At 37.9% G+C, this 18,154-nt stretch overlaps 2 protein-coding genes across 4 annotated transcripts in view; both read right to left on the bottom strand.

Moving 5' to 3' along the window:
- Window positions 1-18,154, bottom strand: part of LOC126377068 (uncharacterized) — a 450,327-nt gene that overhangs the window by 337,126 nt on the left and 95,047 nt on the right. The window lies entirely within an intron of this gene.
- LOC126377066 (uncharacterized) overlaps window positions 14,324-18,154 on the bottom strand; it is a 33,680-nt gene continuing 29,849 nt past the window's right edge. For both annotated transcript variants that reach the window (XM_050024703.1, XM_050024702.1), the window contains exon 6: window positions 14,324-15,346. In XM_050024703.1, the coding sequence (XP_049880660.1) occupies window positions 15,074-15,346 (273 nt within the window). In that variant the 3' untranslated portion in view covers window positions 14,324-15,073. The remainder of the gene's footprint in view (window positions 15,347-18,154) is intronic.

The following is an 18,154-nucleotide window of genomic DNA, read 5'->3' as shown; positions in this document are numbered from 1 at the left end:
TACATTTCATAGATGAAACAAAAAAAGAAAACCCCGTCAGACATGTTAGCATGATTAAAATATAAACGAACACACATCAGACTCAATATTTTCTCTGAAACATGAGAGATTTTTATACTGAACATATATTTACATATCATTAAAAATAAGGAAACGGTTTATTAAATCATATATTTGGAGCATTGCACTCTATGGAAGTGAAACGTGGACTATGACACAGAGAGACAGCTCTCTGTCTCTCTGTGTCATAGTCCAGATTGGAAGCGTTTGAGATGTGGTGTTGGCGAAGGATGGAGGGTATAAGCTGGACTGAAATGGTGTTAAATGAAAAAGTGCTGGAAAGAGTTGAAGAAAAGAGAACCATATTGAAGACTATAGAGAGGAGAGAAGAAATTATGATTGGCCACCTGATCATTTATAACAAACATTATAGAAGGAAAAATTGAAGGGAAGAGAGCTTCCTCTCTTCCCTTCAATTTTTTTTTAAGGGGTAGACCTAGTAACACAGTGCAGCCAACAAAATGTATGCAGTTGTACAAACGCGTAAGAAAATGAAAAAAGAAATGAAAAACGAAAATGGAGTATGAGAGCGTACGGTGAACTACCACCTGGTTGTCTTGTTGGTTACGCAACCAACATCATCCCCTGATTCCGAAACCGCCTGGTTGACGATTTCCCTCATTCATCATTATCGCTATCGGCCCACTAGAGTCGATTTATTCTTTCAAATATAATCTTCTCAGACGACGCCCTGAACCGAGGTTCGCGCCCAACGGGTCACCTAAGGGTGTGACTCTCAGGCCCATTGTCTTAAATTTTGTACTTTGTGCTCCCCTTTTGTCCGGCCAAGTAGTTAAAGCCATTTGCGGCAAATCTAAAATAAGTCACGTCAAAAGAAAGCAACTAACATTCGTTTTCGGAAGCTCCGCTATACCTTGCCTGAAGATTTGACAGGTCCAGTTTTATACAGAAGCGATTGCATGTCTGACCTTCCAATTTTTTTTGTTTTGGTTTTCCCCGAAGGGTAAGGCAAAGGGAACTAAGCCCATACAGCCATGTCTTACGTATTTTTTTTCTTGATGATTGATGAAATGATGAAAGATGATGATGATGAAACCTAAGCCCCCACCCTCGGAGTAGACTCCTACTCCGAACCCCAAACGAATTAACTCAAAAGTCCGCATAAACTTTCGAGTTATGAAGCGGCTTCCTGGCACGAAGCGAAAATAGGCAGATACACTTTGTTTATTGAATACTCCTACATAATAACACTCGCGAATGTCTTCCGACTAACTTAATGCGATCATTAACCACAAAACACCACTTCGTATTAATTATTTTGATTATTCAATGAAGAAAGCAACTTTCCCGTTCCCGTTTCCCGCCAAAAAGCCGTGATAATCGTTTAAATAATCCAAACATGAGTTTAGACCCGTGCTGAAATTCGAACCTGTGACCTCACAGTGACAGTCAATCTTCAGTCAATCTGACAGTCTTCCAACTGGGCTACCAAGGCTCTCTAATTAATTATTAATTAATTATGTATGTGTATGACATTGACATACTAATAATGTTTAATTTATTATTGTTACGAAAATCCATATCAATTGTCTATTTAATTAAAAACATGTTTATAATAATATTCAACCTATTAATTAAATAGGTAAGTGATAGGTATTCTTCTGCCCATACAATACTTATCAGTTACTCGCGTAGGTACTAAGTATGTACCATTGTTTTTATATATTCCTATCTCAAGTAAGGTGACATATTGCAACTTGTACGTTATCTGAGTATCACTGTTGTTATGTTTTAATCTATTTTATTGAATATATTTATAGTTTCTGTAACAATGTATGATTACCTAAATGATACAAATGTCTGGTATTGAATGTGTTCCTCTAGTTATTAAATAACTTGTAATGTATCATTGATTTTATCAACCTACCTATCTATCTATCGATATGATTTGTCGGAGTTATTGATATGGAAGTGGTACCGTAACTTCTAAACGGTTATTATTCAAGAGCCGATGTAAAAGTTACTCTGTACGTTTGAAGTTTAAGATCAAAAGATATTCTTTGTATGAAACATCCATATTCAATGATCACGTTGGTCTAACAGAAAGTTCAGGTGGGTCTTGCGATAGATGTACAGTCTTGAGTAATATCATGTACCCACTTTAGAACCCTGTCGCACTATCATATTTGACATTTAATGAGACCTACGGTTTAATTTGTCGAAAAAGTTAATGTGAGATGGTTTCAAAGTGTATACATATTAGTACTCGTGACCGTACCTCTGACTGCCCCTTTTTCTTCTAATCCTTTTATCTCCTGTTGGAATGTAGGGCTCGAAATCAGAAATCAGAATCATTTATTCAACGTTATTATCACGGGTAAACTTGTTGAAGGTCAATGTAACATTTTATATTCTTACTTAATTACTTGTTTCATTTTAATTATTTCTAGCTTTTTATTTTTAACTTCATACATAAGATACTACTGCATGCTGTCTCTAATGTAATCGCTCATTTTTGTTTTCCACTACTTTTGTCATTTTACTGTATTGGTTCTTAATTTACATTATATAAGTTTACTCTTATAGCTCAACTTATGTGGCCGAACCCTGATTACCAAGCCACAGGCCTGTGTGCTTAGTTTGGTTTATCAGAGTTCAACAATTAATTTCTACAACTTTGCTTCTTATAAATAAAATAAAACAAAATATTTTTTTTTTTTTAATTTACGTCATTTCGCAAGGTGTTATGGTTGAGGAGAAGAAATGACAAGAAAGTGCAATAGCAACACATCTTTTAAATCAATGAAGGTAAGTACATTACAAGTTAGTTAATAGAGGAACACATTCAAGGAGTGTACATTACAAGTTAGTTCATAGAGGAACACATTCAATGAGTGTATATTACAAGTTAGTTAATAGAGGAACACATTCAATACCAGACATTTATCATTTAGGTAATCATTAATCTTATAATAAGCTTTTTTACATAAAGTTTTTGATTCCCGGTCTACCGAGGGTCGCCAGGTCTCTTTATGCTGCCCCTTTTGCGTTTTCGACGCGCACACCAGCTCAGAGCTCGTCGGGACGGGTGTTCCACAGGTCTTCTAAGGACATGACCAATCCACCGCCATTTCCGCGTGCGGATATCAGCTTCCACGGTATTTTGCTCAGTCAATATGCACAATTCTTTGTTTGTAATAGTTGTAAGCCAGAAGATGTTTATTTGCCGTAAACATTTATAAACAAACACTTGGGAGTTTGCCGATCATATATTGCCGATCATAGGACAGACTTAAGGTTAGAATCTAACTAGCCCAATAAGCGACTTTTCAGGCTATGTTTACCAAAAACAATACAAATAGCGTTGTACAGCTTTAACGTGATAATTACATAATATTTTCTCATTACTAGGGTACATAATTATTCCGAAATACAATGTAATGGCAGAAGCATTATATAAAAATAATTGTTGTCCGATATTTGGCTCACTTAATGTACCTATAGAATAATATTGCTACCTATATTGCTGCTCTTTATTTTGATCAGAATAATAATGGGTGGAAGATGTGTTGTGGCTGGGTGTAAATGATGACCATTATTTAATTTTATACTCAAGGATATCTTGAGGAGCTCGGTTGCGCAGCGGTAAACGCGCTCGGTCTGCGATTGTTGAAGTTAAGCAACTTTCGCAAAGGCCGGTCATAGGATGGGTGACCACAAAAAAAAGTTTTCATCTCGAGCTCCTCCGTGCTTCGGAAGGTACGTTAAGCCGTTGGTCCCGGCTGCATTAGCAGTCGTTAATAACCATCAATCCGCACTGGGCCTGCGTGATGGTTTAAGGCCCGATCTCCCTATCCATCCATAGGGAAGGCCCGTGCCCCAGCAGTGGGGACGTTAATGGGCTGATGATGATGATGATGATTTATAAAACAAAGATAAAAGATGCATGTCTGTTATCCATGAAATTAGAAGGTTAAACGAAGGCAACTCTGTACAGCGCCATCTATATTCTTTTGAGATTGTTTCATTTATGAAAAAATGTTTTAAAATTATGTATTTTAATATATAATAAACTACCGTATTGTCTGAAGTCATTGGAAGGAAGCTGTTTTTAGAAAACATTGACAAATTGGTTGTTGGAGAATTGTTTTTATGATTTAAATGATTATTTGTCTTTTAAAACGTAAACTTTTAAACTTATTATACTGCAAGTTTTTGTTTTCAGATTGTTAAAATATTTGCATGCCTAGTTAATGTTGAATACTATGACATACTGTAATACTATACCATCTTTTGTAAATTGTATTCTGGCAAATAAAAATGATTGACAACTCTTTGATTATTTGAGTTGTCTTTGATTACTTGTGGCTCTGCCCACCCCATTTGGGATTACGGGCGTGAGTTTATGTATGTATGTATGTATGTATGTATGTAAAAATGATTGATTGATTGATTGAGAAACGTACCCTGGAAAGTCCTTCATTTGAAATATAGTCGTGAGCACAGAGTTCTTACTACAGAGAGAGTAGTGGAACTTAATAAAAACCTTTAAGCAACCAAAATATACTGAAAAAGTCTCGTACAACTAAACATTATTCTCTCGGAACGTTTTTCCATTTTCCGCCCCGAGTCGCGAGGCCGTTTGACTTACTACCCCTTTCCTCAGAAACCCCCAACATAAAATCTACAGAGGTTGTCAATCGTTGATATATATTCGGCGAATTTTTCGATTCGAATGTATTCTAACGTAAGGGCTGAAGCTCATAACGCACTATGCGACGCGACACGACGTTCATATCGCCAGAACATATTATTTTTTATTAAAGTACTTAATAGGTATCTATGTGAAATATGAGTTTTAATGTTATCACTATAGCTTTTCACCATAACCATCACTAATTAAAGAGCCACGCTCTTGTCGGTGTGGTTTACCTCTTGCCTTCCGCCCAAAATATAGCATTTTTTATATTGATGAATGATGAATGATGAGATGATTCATACCATGATTCTGACTTGATATCAAGTGGAATTTTCCATCGCAAAAGTATAAAACTGAAAATAATTAAAAAAGAACTAAAAAAACATGAATTTTGCGACGGAAAATTCCACTTGATATCAACTCTGAATCCATCTCTGGTAGTCGCAACTGATTCGAAACGGACTCATTGCGTTGCTTTTCAGTTGCTACTGCAATTAAGGCTTCTTTATGTTTACCATCAGGCATAGTTGAGCCGACATACTTGGTCAATATATGTATATATATATATATATATATATATATATATATATATATATATATATATATATATATATATATATATATATATATATATATATATATATATATATATATATATATATATATATATAACGTAACGTAACGTAACGTATATATATGTATATATATATATATATATATATATATATATATATATATACGTTACGATGTCACTAACACCTGTATTTAATTATACCTACGTGTATTACAATAAGAGAGGAATGGCGATTACTCCACCGACAAGAGCGCAGCTCTTAAATAGAGAGAGAGAGTATTACAATAAGTTGTATTTATGTACTTATGTAAACAGTACAGTAAGTACATCGCATCGCATCGCATCGCGCGTGCTGTGTAGAGGTCTATAAACTTGAGACACGGAATCCAATAACCATAGGATAGTCATAGTCGGGTAGTCGGTAGTCGGGCCCGTAATGGCGGTGCTCCGCTCTATTCTCTTTCAATCGGAATCACACGCCTATTTGTTCTACTGCCTTACTTTACCCGTCCGTTTTCCGGTTTTATCCGGATTGGAGGCCGATGATCTCTACAAGCTTTGTGGCTGAAATTGTGGAGAAAAATTTCGGGAAAGCGAATAATTCTTTCCATTGTTAAAATTATAAAACAGAATAATATAACTCGAGAGAATGGGTTAAAAAAATAAGAATGGAAATAAAAACATCTCAATGGAATTGTTCTCGTTTTCTGGACTGGCAGTAAGGGATTGTTTTTGTTTTTTTTTTTGGATTTTTGGACGTTCAGCTGCTTTTCTTCCCGGGCATGTCGTAAAAACCGACAGAGGGATTGTGTCCTCTAACATGATGGACTAATGTTATGGGCGATAGGCTGATCCCTTATCACCATAAGGTTCATCATATCCATCTTTGGACTTCGTATCAACAGTGGCTGCAAGTTGTCTTTGATTACTTGTGGCTCTGCCCACCCCATTAGGGATTACGGGCGTGAGTTTATGTATGTATGTATGTATGTATTTTTGGCCTGGTTACAAAGACCTTTAGCCCACGATTTGACGTGACTTATTGCTGACGTTTACGATACTTTCTAATGCAAAGGTCTTGGCAAAGGTCATATAAACGAACCGTTTTGACGTTTCGAAAAAGGTAATTTAAAAAGTTATACCTACTTGAAAATATATATGATGTAAAGTAAGAAATAATGTCTTTGAATACAATGTTAGTATCTTAGTTCGCATTATTTCTATTCTATATATTCTTCTTCTATCGTGTGGGTTGTGAGGTGAATTACCAACCCCATCAACCCTGGTGTCAGGGTCATTATTGAGCCGCCAAAGGCCCCTAAGTAAGTAGTAACCGGGACCAACGGCTTAACGTGCCTTCTGGAGCACTGATCATCTTACTTTTTGGACATTCAGGTGATCAGCCTATAATGTAATATACCAAACTAGGTATCACAAAGTGATTTTTGTGATATGTTCCCACCGGGATTCGAACCCGGGACCTCCGGATCGTGAGCCCAACGCTCAACCAATCGACCACAGAGGCCGTTTCTAATTACTATATTATACTATTTATTATACGAGGTCTATGATTGTTACATAATTTAATTGATGTATAAAATGTTACTATAGTAACATAATATACTTATACACTCCGACCCCGTCTGACACGCAAGTAAGTATAGCAAGCACCATACAACATTCCATTACAAGTTACTCTGGTTAATGTCTGCGCAAATTGCTTCCACTTGCCAATTTCCTGGAAGTTTCCAATCAATGTACCTAGTGAGGGTGGTGTTAGCTACGATTCTTTGCGAACTTGGCTGAAATTGTGTTGAAATGAACAATATTGAACGAATTCCGTGGGTAACTATAGTTCTTTTTTTTTGACGTGGCTTATTGTAATTTTGCCGCAAGTGGCATTAACTACTTGGCTGGACAAATGGGAAGCGATGAGAGCTCTCACCCGGTATAAAATGTAAGATAACAAGCCTGAGGGTACGCAGTTTTGCGCGAACTACGGCTCAGGGTGTCGTTTGAGAGGACTATATTTAAAAGAATTTAAGCCCTGAATGAGGAGCTCGGTGGCGCAGCGGTTAACACGCTCAGTCTGCGATTGTTGAAGTTAAGTAACTTTCGCAAAGGCCGGTCATAGGATGGGTGACCACAAAAAAAGTTTTTATCTCGAGCTCCTCCGTGGTTCGGAAGGCACGTTAAGCCGTTGGTCGTGGCTGCATTAACAGTCGTTAATAACCACCAATCCGCACTGGGCCCGCGTGGTGGTTTAAGGCCCGATCTCCCTATCCATCCAAAGGGAAGGCCCGTGCCCCAGCAGTGGGGACGTTAATGGGCTGATGATGATGAAATAGATAGATATCGGGGTTCAGAAGTTTTTGTGTATATAATGCGTACAGTTCATTTACAATAGATATGATCGGGGTGGTAGAAAACTGGGTCCAAGAAGGCAACGTAAAGCATTTCATCCATTTATGTATAATATTATGTTACTATGGACTCTCTGAACACATTCTGTTTACTTTTTACTTCCCAGTCCGGAAAAGTTAAAAACTTCTATTTTGTATAAGTAATCGTCTGGACGTTGTCTCTTCACTTTTTTTTATATAAGTACTGTTATTGTTTTATAAAAATAGGTCCACGACAAGAGCGATACCCAAGAGACAGATATAAAAAAAAAGCACCGACGCGACTGTCCAAGGTCAGACTGAAGTTATATCGCACTAAGGACTCTAAAGTCTCGGTGTTGTCGCCTTACCGTGATAACGTGATCCGTGCAGACTCGGATGCATACAAATAAAGTAATTATAATTATTAATAAATACTGAGCTTATTCACGCCATCAATATCACTGTCCCCTATAGAAATCCCCGGTATCCCCTAACAAAAACGTTTACAATACCACGATACAGAACTAATTTAGATTACATCCTATAACGATTTAAAATCTCTTCAACTGGATATATTTTTCGATTTGCAGCGAACTCTCAAGAGCAAGCTGACAAAACACTCATCATCACATCATCATCATCAGCCGTACGGCGCCCACTGCTGGGCATAGGCCTCCAAGGATCTCCACGACGATCGGTCCTGCGCTGCCCGCATCCAGCGGCTTCCCGCGACCTTCACCAGATCGTCGGTCCACCTTGTAGCGGGCCTACCCACTGAGCGTCGTCCGACAAAACACTATCTCCATTAAAATTTAATTATATTAGTATAGTTTCTTTATTTTCTGTGCCAACTTTTGCAATATTTATTATGTTACACTGTTATAACAGTTGCGATTTTAGCTGCTGAGAAGTTAGTCTAAACAGACTAGACGTTGTTTTATGATGAATGTTGTGTTCACTTGCTGGCGTATACATCATCACCAGCCCATTAAAGTCCCCACTGCTGGGGCACGGGCCTTCCGTATGGATGGATGGATAGGGAGATCGGGCCTTAAACCATCACGCGGGCCCAGTGCGGATTGGTGGTTATTAACGACTGCTAATGCAGCCGGGACGAACGGCTTAACGTGCCTTCCGAAGCACGGAGGAGCTCGAGATGAAAACTTTTTATTTTTGTGGTCACCCATCCTAAGACCGGCCTTTGCGAAAGTTGCTTAACTTCAACAATCGCAGACCGAGCGCGTTTACCGCTGCGCCACCGAGCTCCTCAACACATTAGTGCTGTTTTACTTTGTTTAATTATGTCTTAACTAAATGTTATAATGTGCATAGCTGTAAGTGATCCATTAAATAAATACATTTACCATTTGTGTTACGTTCGCTGTACTTATGACGCCACACTACTCCTTAGCTAGCTTTTAGAAGCAAACTTCACAAACGAACATGAGATCCTTACAACTTGAGTATAGTTCACAGAGCTTCTTCAACAAGTTTTCTTCGAAACACGTCTTATTATGCTTTGAAGCACACATAGATACCTACTTGATTAAATATCACAAGCATTCAGAATAAGAAATCATTTATTCAACGTAATTATCATGGATAAACTTGTTGAAGATTTTAACATTTTGAATCTACGTTATTTCGCAGGATGTTATGGTAACAGCAACACATCTTTTAAGTCAATAGCGGTATACAGGGTGTTAGTGACATTGTAACGAATACTAAGGGGGATTATTCAGACCATGATTCTGAGTTGATAATCAAGTGGAATTTTCCGTCGCAAATTCAAGTTTTTATATTTTTAATTCTATAGGTTTGCGTTGGAAAATTCCACTCGATATTAACAGAGAATCATAGTCTGAAGCCACTCTCAAAGTTTTCGTTACGATATCTAATACCCTGTATATTACGAAGTAAAACCTTCTCAAGTTTTACTCAAAGGCTACATACACTTAATTTCAACATTTACAACCTTATGCCTCAGTGAGAAGGCCTAGATTTGAAGTAGTTTAGCTTACAGAATAAACTTTGGTGAATTTTTAATAAAAAGCGCGAGTGACACACGACAGCTAATGGAAAACAAACATGGCCGTTCAATGAATGTAGTAACATCTACAGAAGACGATATTAAAGATATGACAGACTGACTGCATTTTAACTGCAAAATTGAAAAGAATAAATATAATAGAAATAGTTTATTGGAAAGGACGCCACCCACAAAAAAACAGACAACAACATCATATCAAATTTCCACTCAAACAATTACAAAAAAGCAGGACGGATGTTAATCGAAATGATCATAAGGTGGTGGTGGACGTCCTGAGACATAAGCAAAATTAAAAATTTTGAAAAAACCCACGACGGTAAAAATCTCATCGAAAAAGAATAAAATAACTCAAAACCCCCGACTTAACCCAATTATTATGTAACGAAATATTACGTATATTACACTTAAAAATACTTTCTAAAAAAGAGTTGGTATCTCGAGACATCGGTAATAGATATACTTAAGTACCTAAACAATGAATATGGATGTTTACAGTTTTTTCCTAACGTGTCTGTTTCTCGAAGATATACTTAAATTTAGCGATAATAATTTTACCATAATACATAACCGAGGAATATCCGTCGGGGGCTACCAAAAAATACAAAATAAACATTTCTCTCTCTCTCTCTCTCTCTCTCTCTCTATTACAAAGAAATAATATAAATTCCATCGTTTCGCAACTTTTAAATTTAATCTAGTTAATATTCATGTTAGATGATAATATTGAGATATCTACTTGCAGATAATTAAACTTCTTTTAATATACGCGTGATCATGACATTACTTGTATCAGGATGAAGTAACCTGGACCTACAGCTCAACTTGCACTTCGAAGCACGGATTACCTTACTTTCACAACCTCTAATATCCTAACCATAATCTCAAAGTGATTTTATGGTGTGTACGGTCACGAGCACTAATATGTATACACTTTGAAACCATGTCACATTAACTTTTTTGACAAATTAAACCGCAAGTCTCATTAAACGTCAAATATGATAGTGCGACAGGGTTCTAAAGTGGGTAATATGATATTGCTCATGACTGTACCCATCGGGATTCGAACTCAGCACCTCCGGTTCACGAGCCGAACGCTCAGCTACGGGGATCTTGATTATTTTCGTTGAATTAATGTATCACAGTATTGTTTCTAAGACTATGACTAAAATCGGCATCGATAAGTCAAACGATGCTCTAAAGAAATTATTATGTAAAGACAAAAGATACCAAATTGGGCATTATTAGCATTTGGGGCAGCAGGGGTCGGATTCAGGAGCCGTTTGGGGGCATCTATTATAGCTTTTAGCGTTTTATTTTATTTTTTTATCTTTCTTTTGTCACACTCATAGGTGCTCACAAATATGTATACTAACTTATACAAATGAAATTAAATATAACATTTAAGATTATTCTCTACGATTTTTATTATTTTCACTGTATGTTTTTGATTGTATTTTATTTCAGTTTATTTTATTTCTTTGTAATGTGACTGATGGGTTTTTACCTAAATAAATAACAAAAAAAAATACATGCGATATGATTTTTGTGACTACTTATACACAAAACGTAAAAAACTACAGCAGGAACAGCCTCCGTGGCCTAGTGGTTAGAGCGGACTCACGATCTGGAGGTTCTGGTTTGATTCCCGATGGGCACATTGTCGAAATCACTTTGTGAGATTGTCCTTTGTTTGGTAAGGACTTTACAGGCTTGAATCACCTGATTGTCTGAAAAATAAATTGATTCTGTGCTTCGGAGCGCACGCTAAGCCGTTGGTCCCGGCTATTGGCCGTAAAAATACCTCGCAGTGAAGCAGCGTGATGGAGTATGTTCCATACCCCCTCCGGTTGATTGATGGGAGACCTGTGCCCAGCAGTGGGACGTATATAGGCTATTTATGTTTTATGTTACACAAAATGTATGTATAATATTTAAAGATGCAGTATCGATACTATTAACGTCATTGTTAATAAGAAATTTTTTTATGAAACGTCGAAACGTTTATTTTCTATGCAATTTGTAATCATTTGTATGTATCATTTGTAAACGTAGTTTTAATGCCATCAACAAACGTGGTCAAATAGACGTACTCATTGTTTCATAATTGGGTTGTTTGCTAGATCAAAAATAAATTATGAAATTCGACAAAAACACCTTTTTGTGACAAAAAACCTTTTCATTTTTCTATTTAACGTATATAAAGCCAAAGTTGATGGTAGGGCTGGCAGCGAAAGACCTAGAAGAACTTACATTGACCAAATTGGAGATGTCCTTAGATAAGGTTTAATACGATCTACTCTGAACCGGCGTGCGTGTATGAAGCGATTTGTGGAGGAAGCAAGAGAAGTGCGTCAGGATCGAAGCAAATGGAATTATGTAGTCTCTGCTTACCCCGATGGGAAATAGGCGTAAGTGCGATATTTTGTCACGTTTTTCTAGGACGTCACAGGTTGTTTTTTCATACAAATTGCATAGTAATTTCGTGTTTTGACGTTTGGTAAAAAGTAACTGATTTGACTAGTTCGAAACTACCCTATTCTAGATCTGTAAACAAATCAAAAATAAAAAAATGTTTATTGATCGTCTCAGAATTTCTACAATTATTTAATTCAGTTTTTATAATCATCTATCCATTTGCCTTTTTGCGCAACATTGTACCGGTGGTGGCGAGCGACGTGAAGTTGCGTGCAGGTGGCGCCATCGTGTGAGGAGTCTTGAACCGAGCGCACACGACAGTTTCAAGTCAAGTCAGTCTATCGCGAACCTTCGTAGTGAACGCATCGGCCTAGCGCGCGCGTGGCGAAACTGTTCACTTCATACGCGTGTGAAGTTGTGCGTTATAAACTGTGCAGGTAGAAATACTGCTATAATTTCTACGGACGTGATATTATATGGAATTGTTCAGTGCAAATGGATATCCAGGACTGTTGGCCATCAAACGCCTCTGGTGACAATTATATCGCATTGCTCCCGTTGTCAGGTATATATTTATGTAATATATTCAGTTTTAATTGTAATATTCAGTTTGTTAATTGTAACACATAACAAAGCATCACGCCTGTATATGCAGAGGTGAGCAGTATCTATACCTACACCCACTCGCCAGTTATGTTTTTCTTTTATGTGGGTTGTTAGGCCAATAATCGGCCACATCAACCCTTGTGTCAGGGTTACCTATGGCTATGTTTAAGGTCCATGTAATAGGGAACGAGCTTTCCACCGGGCACAAATCCTGTAAACCACGTGATATCGATTTTCAATGATCCAAGATAAATTCAAAATCATTAAGACAAATTCAATTGTTTCAAGTCCGAAACGGGATATTAGCTGTGGGTATATTTCAAATACATTTTTATACGGTAAAATGTGGCCAACTACCGTCTACGTTATTGATTACGGTAAATTTTAATTTATATGTAGGTAGTAGTAAATTAAAATTATGTGCATACGATTTAGAACGATATGCTCGGGGTGATAAGCAGCAAGTCTTTGGAAGGCTAACGAATGTCGTCGTGTCGTTCAAAATCGTTGTGTATTCTCTTCAACGCGATGAGTAAAATATATTTCAGTTAGATGGAAACAATATACTGCTGTTTTTGCTTCAATGTGGCTCTGTAACCCTCCAGCAAAAATATACCTACTTAAAGAAAGTTACACACTCATTATCACATGCTCTACCAACTGGCTGAGAGCAGTCATAAAATGCAGTCCCTTCTCGACCTAACTCCGTGTCTGTAGTCTAAAGAAATGGTATCATTAAGAGACATTAAAGCGATCGTCAGAATTGAACGGAGAATCTCTGCCTTAAATTAGTAATTAGACGCAGGCAGGGCCAGGGAAGCCAATACCAGAAGCCCCAATAAAATGCAGATTAGCTATTTCTTCAACTTTATTACTTCAAAGGATTTTATTACTAAGACTTATAAAAAAGCGCCTGTACAAATGTTACGAGCAATCGCTACATCGAGTTACTATTTTATTGCTCGTATAAATTCCGTAGGCGTCGCCTAATCTTTATAGCGGTAACACTTAGTTTAAGCTTGATTTTGTACATTTTTACCAACTTTTGGCATGGTAACACGTTTTGTTTGTATATTAAACACTGATTTCACACACACAGTATAACCCTTGCACTTTGGGGATTATTTTCAAACGAGAAACACTACAATAGCTTTGGGTACAAATGAATTTGACTCACTAGGGCGTGTGGTTCATTTCCCGTAGAATATTATATTCCGACTTCAAAGGTGAAAGGTCACATCACTTTGTCTCTGTCATTTACGCGTCGTTACTTAGCTATGACGTCATAGCACTGCGGAAACTTCGCTTGTTTTTCAGCTCGCGTAGTTGTAGTTATAGAAAATACTTAACTTGTAGGAAAGGATTAATTGACAATCTGCGTGCGATATATGCGTAGAGTTCCCACAATACGCCACGAACCGTAGACACGATTTTTCAGTACAATTTATACCAATGCATCATCTCGAATACCGGATTCTCAGAGCCCTCAAAGCTCCCCATTTGTCCGGCCAAGTGTTTAATGCCATTTGCGGCAAATGCAGGCACAGTAAGTCACGTAAGTAAAAATCATCCTCTCAAATGGCTTCCTTCTACTCTTTATTTATTCTTCATTGATATTAAACAATTCTGTAGAAATTCCATTTGTCCCTGCTGGCTTCTTGCAGCCCGTTTTGGTCTGTAATTGATACCGATATGAACTCCTGCTTCACGTGTCTCAGTCACTGTGATCCTGTGAAATGGAAGCACCAGTTCCAAACCTGGTACCGGACTTGCACCAAGTAGTTGGCTCGACCATTATAGACGGCGGCAGTACGGATCACCTCACAACTTATCACCTTGGTTTAATTAAAAGCTCGGTGAGCTGCGGGTACTTAGTTCATCTTCTGATGGATGTCTCTCTGACACCATTGGGATTGGGTGTTTTGTTATGTTAAGTTCTTCACGCATTCCACGATCTTCTCTCTCTCTCTATTAAAGAGCTGCGCTCTTGTCGGTGGAGTAATCGCCATTCCTCTCTTCCTCCCGCCAAAACCTTCACCTCCCGATACGACACGACCTGCACATTCTCTTTTATTTGTTTCATAAATGTTCTCCTAGGTCTACCCCTTCCTCTCTTCCCTTCAATTTTTCCCTCTATACCCATCTCTACCCATGTTTGTTATAAATGAATCGTGTCGTATCAGGTGGCCAGTCATATTTCCTCTCCGGTTCTCTATAGTCTTCAATATGGTTCTCTTTTCTCCAACTCTTTCCAGCACTACCACACCACGATCTTATACCAGACTAAATTCCGTGTATCTTTTCGTCGGTAATGGAATCCTTTCTTACTGTTTTCGAGATAGGGGGAGAGGCAAATTACTAGGTGTCTGATAATACTGTGGCGTCTCGTTCAGGGTCGTCGCCCCACAAACATCCCCCCCCGCTACCAGCAATAGTCTTCTCTTGCGGTGATGACGTAGCAGTGACGTCACACTCGTGAAGCTCCGCTCCCCCTTCCGTGCGAAGCCAAGCGCGAGCCGACCGTCCGGCCGCCGGCGCACGCCCACGTTATGCACTGCGTTTGCGCACGATACTGTCAGCGTGTATGCGTGGTTTGGCTGGAACAAATAAAGAAAATAAGATTAACCGCCTATGCAACCTAACGGCTTCCATGGTCTAGTTATTAAAGCGTTGGGATCACGATCTGGAGGACCGGGTTCGATTCCCGATCGGAGCATGGTCGAAATCACTTTGTGAGACTGTCCTTCGTTTGGCAAGGACATTGTAGGCTGAGTCATCCTGATTGTTAAGCCGTTGGTCCCGGGATATTAGCCAAATCACAGTGGAGCAGCCTATTGGAGTATGCTCCAAACCCCCTGCAATCCCAGGGGACGCCTGTCCCAGCAGTGGGAAGTATGTCGGCCATTTATGTTATGTTATTTATACCTATGCATATGATTATGACCCACTACAGGTTTTAAGGTATCTTTAAGTTTTTTTTTTTATTGTTTCAGGTAAGTTCAACATCCAATTTCAGTTGACATTCACAAAGGAACAGCTTTGCAATGCAACTGGCACTCCTGTGAGTATTATTACATCATTTACCCTTATCCCCTTAAGGGACAGATTTTGGGACGAATATATATGTTATGTTTTACCCTGGGTCTCAAACTAACTCTATGCCAAATTTTACCTAAATCGGTACAGCTCTTTAGACGTAAAAACAGATAAACAGTTGCTCTCGTATTTTAATTTTAGAATTGATCCCACAGCAAGTTTCATGTTTTTTTTTTTGTTACAGGTCATCTACCTACCATCGGCGTTCGCAGCACTTCTCCCAATATACCTCCTAACGCGCAGCCTCACTGTGAGTATTATTTATTACTTACACAATTATTAAGTACCTAAGTTATTTTCTGAAATGTTTATGTTGGCAAATCCCTTACTTTGTCTTCCTTAAACTTCGTAAATGTATTGATAACATTCGTCGTATAAGTTTTAATAGGTGTTATTAGCCTGCCAGACGTTGTTAATTATTTAAGATTTTTCCTAACAAGACAATGGTGTTAATTCCTGCAGACGCCATCTAATTTTATTTTAAGTTATACCTGTCATTTTCTTATTTGCTGAAAAAGTAAGGGACAGGTAATCGACGGGCATAAAATTTATGCAACACACGTCAATTTTAAGCAATAATCTAAAACAACCGTCTAAAAATTGTACATCATCCAATAACCCGACAGGGTTAAGTAGACAGCATGTCAAACGGATTGCATACCAGCGAGAAGCCTATTTTATTCGCCCGGATTATTCATTTGTTTTAAAATTAACTTGTTGATAATGATCTGTCCCTTTCCTTTTCGGCAGATAAGAAAATGACGGGTATAACTTAAAATAAAATTAAGAGGTGTCTGTAGGAATCGGGGCCATAATAGTCTGAAATAAATAAATTTAAATAAAACTATGCGATATAAGACTGAACATCTACTTTAGACTTAAAGTATACATAAGTCAATACAATTAAACTAACACCGCTAAACCCCACTCGGGTTTATCGCGCTATAATCCCCTTAGACACGACGAATTCATTAAAAACATCATAGAAGGAAAGCTAGAAGGAAAGAGAGGAAGGGGAAGACCAAGAAGAGCTTACATGGAACAGATTAAAGAAAAGGTTAACGTCGTGTCTTATAGGGAAGTCAAGGAATTGGCCTTTGATAGACTGGAATGGAAAATGCTACACCGACAAGAGCGTGGCTCTTAAATTGATGATGAATCCCCTTAGAATTACTTATAACTGTATGTAAAACTTGTTTTGTATGTTGTGTGCAAAAAAATATATTTAGGTATATAACTTTAAATTTAAACTTGAATTACTATTAACTGATGATTCCGTGCTTCGGAGGGCACGTTAAGCCGTTGGTCCCGGCTATTAGCCGTAAAAACACCTCTACCAACTCGCATTGGAGCAGCGTGGTGGAGTATGCTCCATACCCCCTCCGGTGGATTGAGGGGAGGCCGGTGCCCAGCAGTGGGACGTATATATAGGCTGTTTATGTATGTACTATTAACTATAGGTACACCTCTGCCTACCCTTTCAGGGGTACAGACGTGATGTTATGTTATACGATACGTCCTACTGCAAGTGTCATAAAAGTTTTTTAATTATAATTTTTATTTTGTTACAGGTAAGTACCTATCAGAATTCAGCACTTTTGATTGTTTTTATGTAAGTGTTATAACTTTCTTAACTTACCTACGTAATTAATTATTTATTCTATTCTATTCAAAAATCGATCTCATTATACTGTTCGACTTATTTTCAAATTTTATTTATGAATTAAGTAACAATAAGTCGGACGTGCAACCGCTTGAATTGATGACGTCACAGGACAGTATTTCCATACAAACTCCACAGAAAACTTTCGTTTTGACGTTTCGTAAAAAGTATCTTATTTGACTGACTAAGTAGTGAAGTAGCCTATTCCCGTTAGTCACCGATGAGAACGATGTTCTTATTTATACATAAGAACAATGCTGGTACGGTCACGAGTACTACACACACACTACGGTACACTATGGTATGGTATACACTTTGAAACCATGTCACATTAACTTTTTTGATAAATGTGACAAAAACATTTTAATTTTTAACTTATTTATGAATTACTTAATAAATCAAGACCTTACGTGTCTAATCGTCAAATAATCCCCCCCGAGTTATTCCAGGCGCAAAGGTCCCCATTACACTCGCCGCGTTACCACGTTGTATGGCGATGGACAACCTTAGCACCAAGAAAGAGCCCGCACGCATATCGGACCCCCTCTCTCTTAACCTACGCCCCAGTTCCCTAATAAAGGCTATAGCCTAAAATGATAAATTAAACCGTAAGTCTCATTAAATGTCAAATATGATAGTGCGACAG

This window comes from Pectinophora gossypiella, chromosome 22 (assembly GCF_024362695.1).
Source record: "Pectinophora gossypiella chromosome 22, ilPecGoss1.1, whole genome shotgun sequence".
NCBI lineage: Eukaryota > Metazoa > Arthropoda > Insecta > Lepidoptera > Gelechiidae > Pectinophora > Pectinophora gossypiella.
This window is presented reverse-complemented; position numbering and strand designations above follow the sequence as displayed.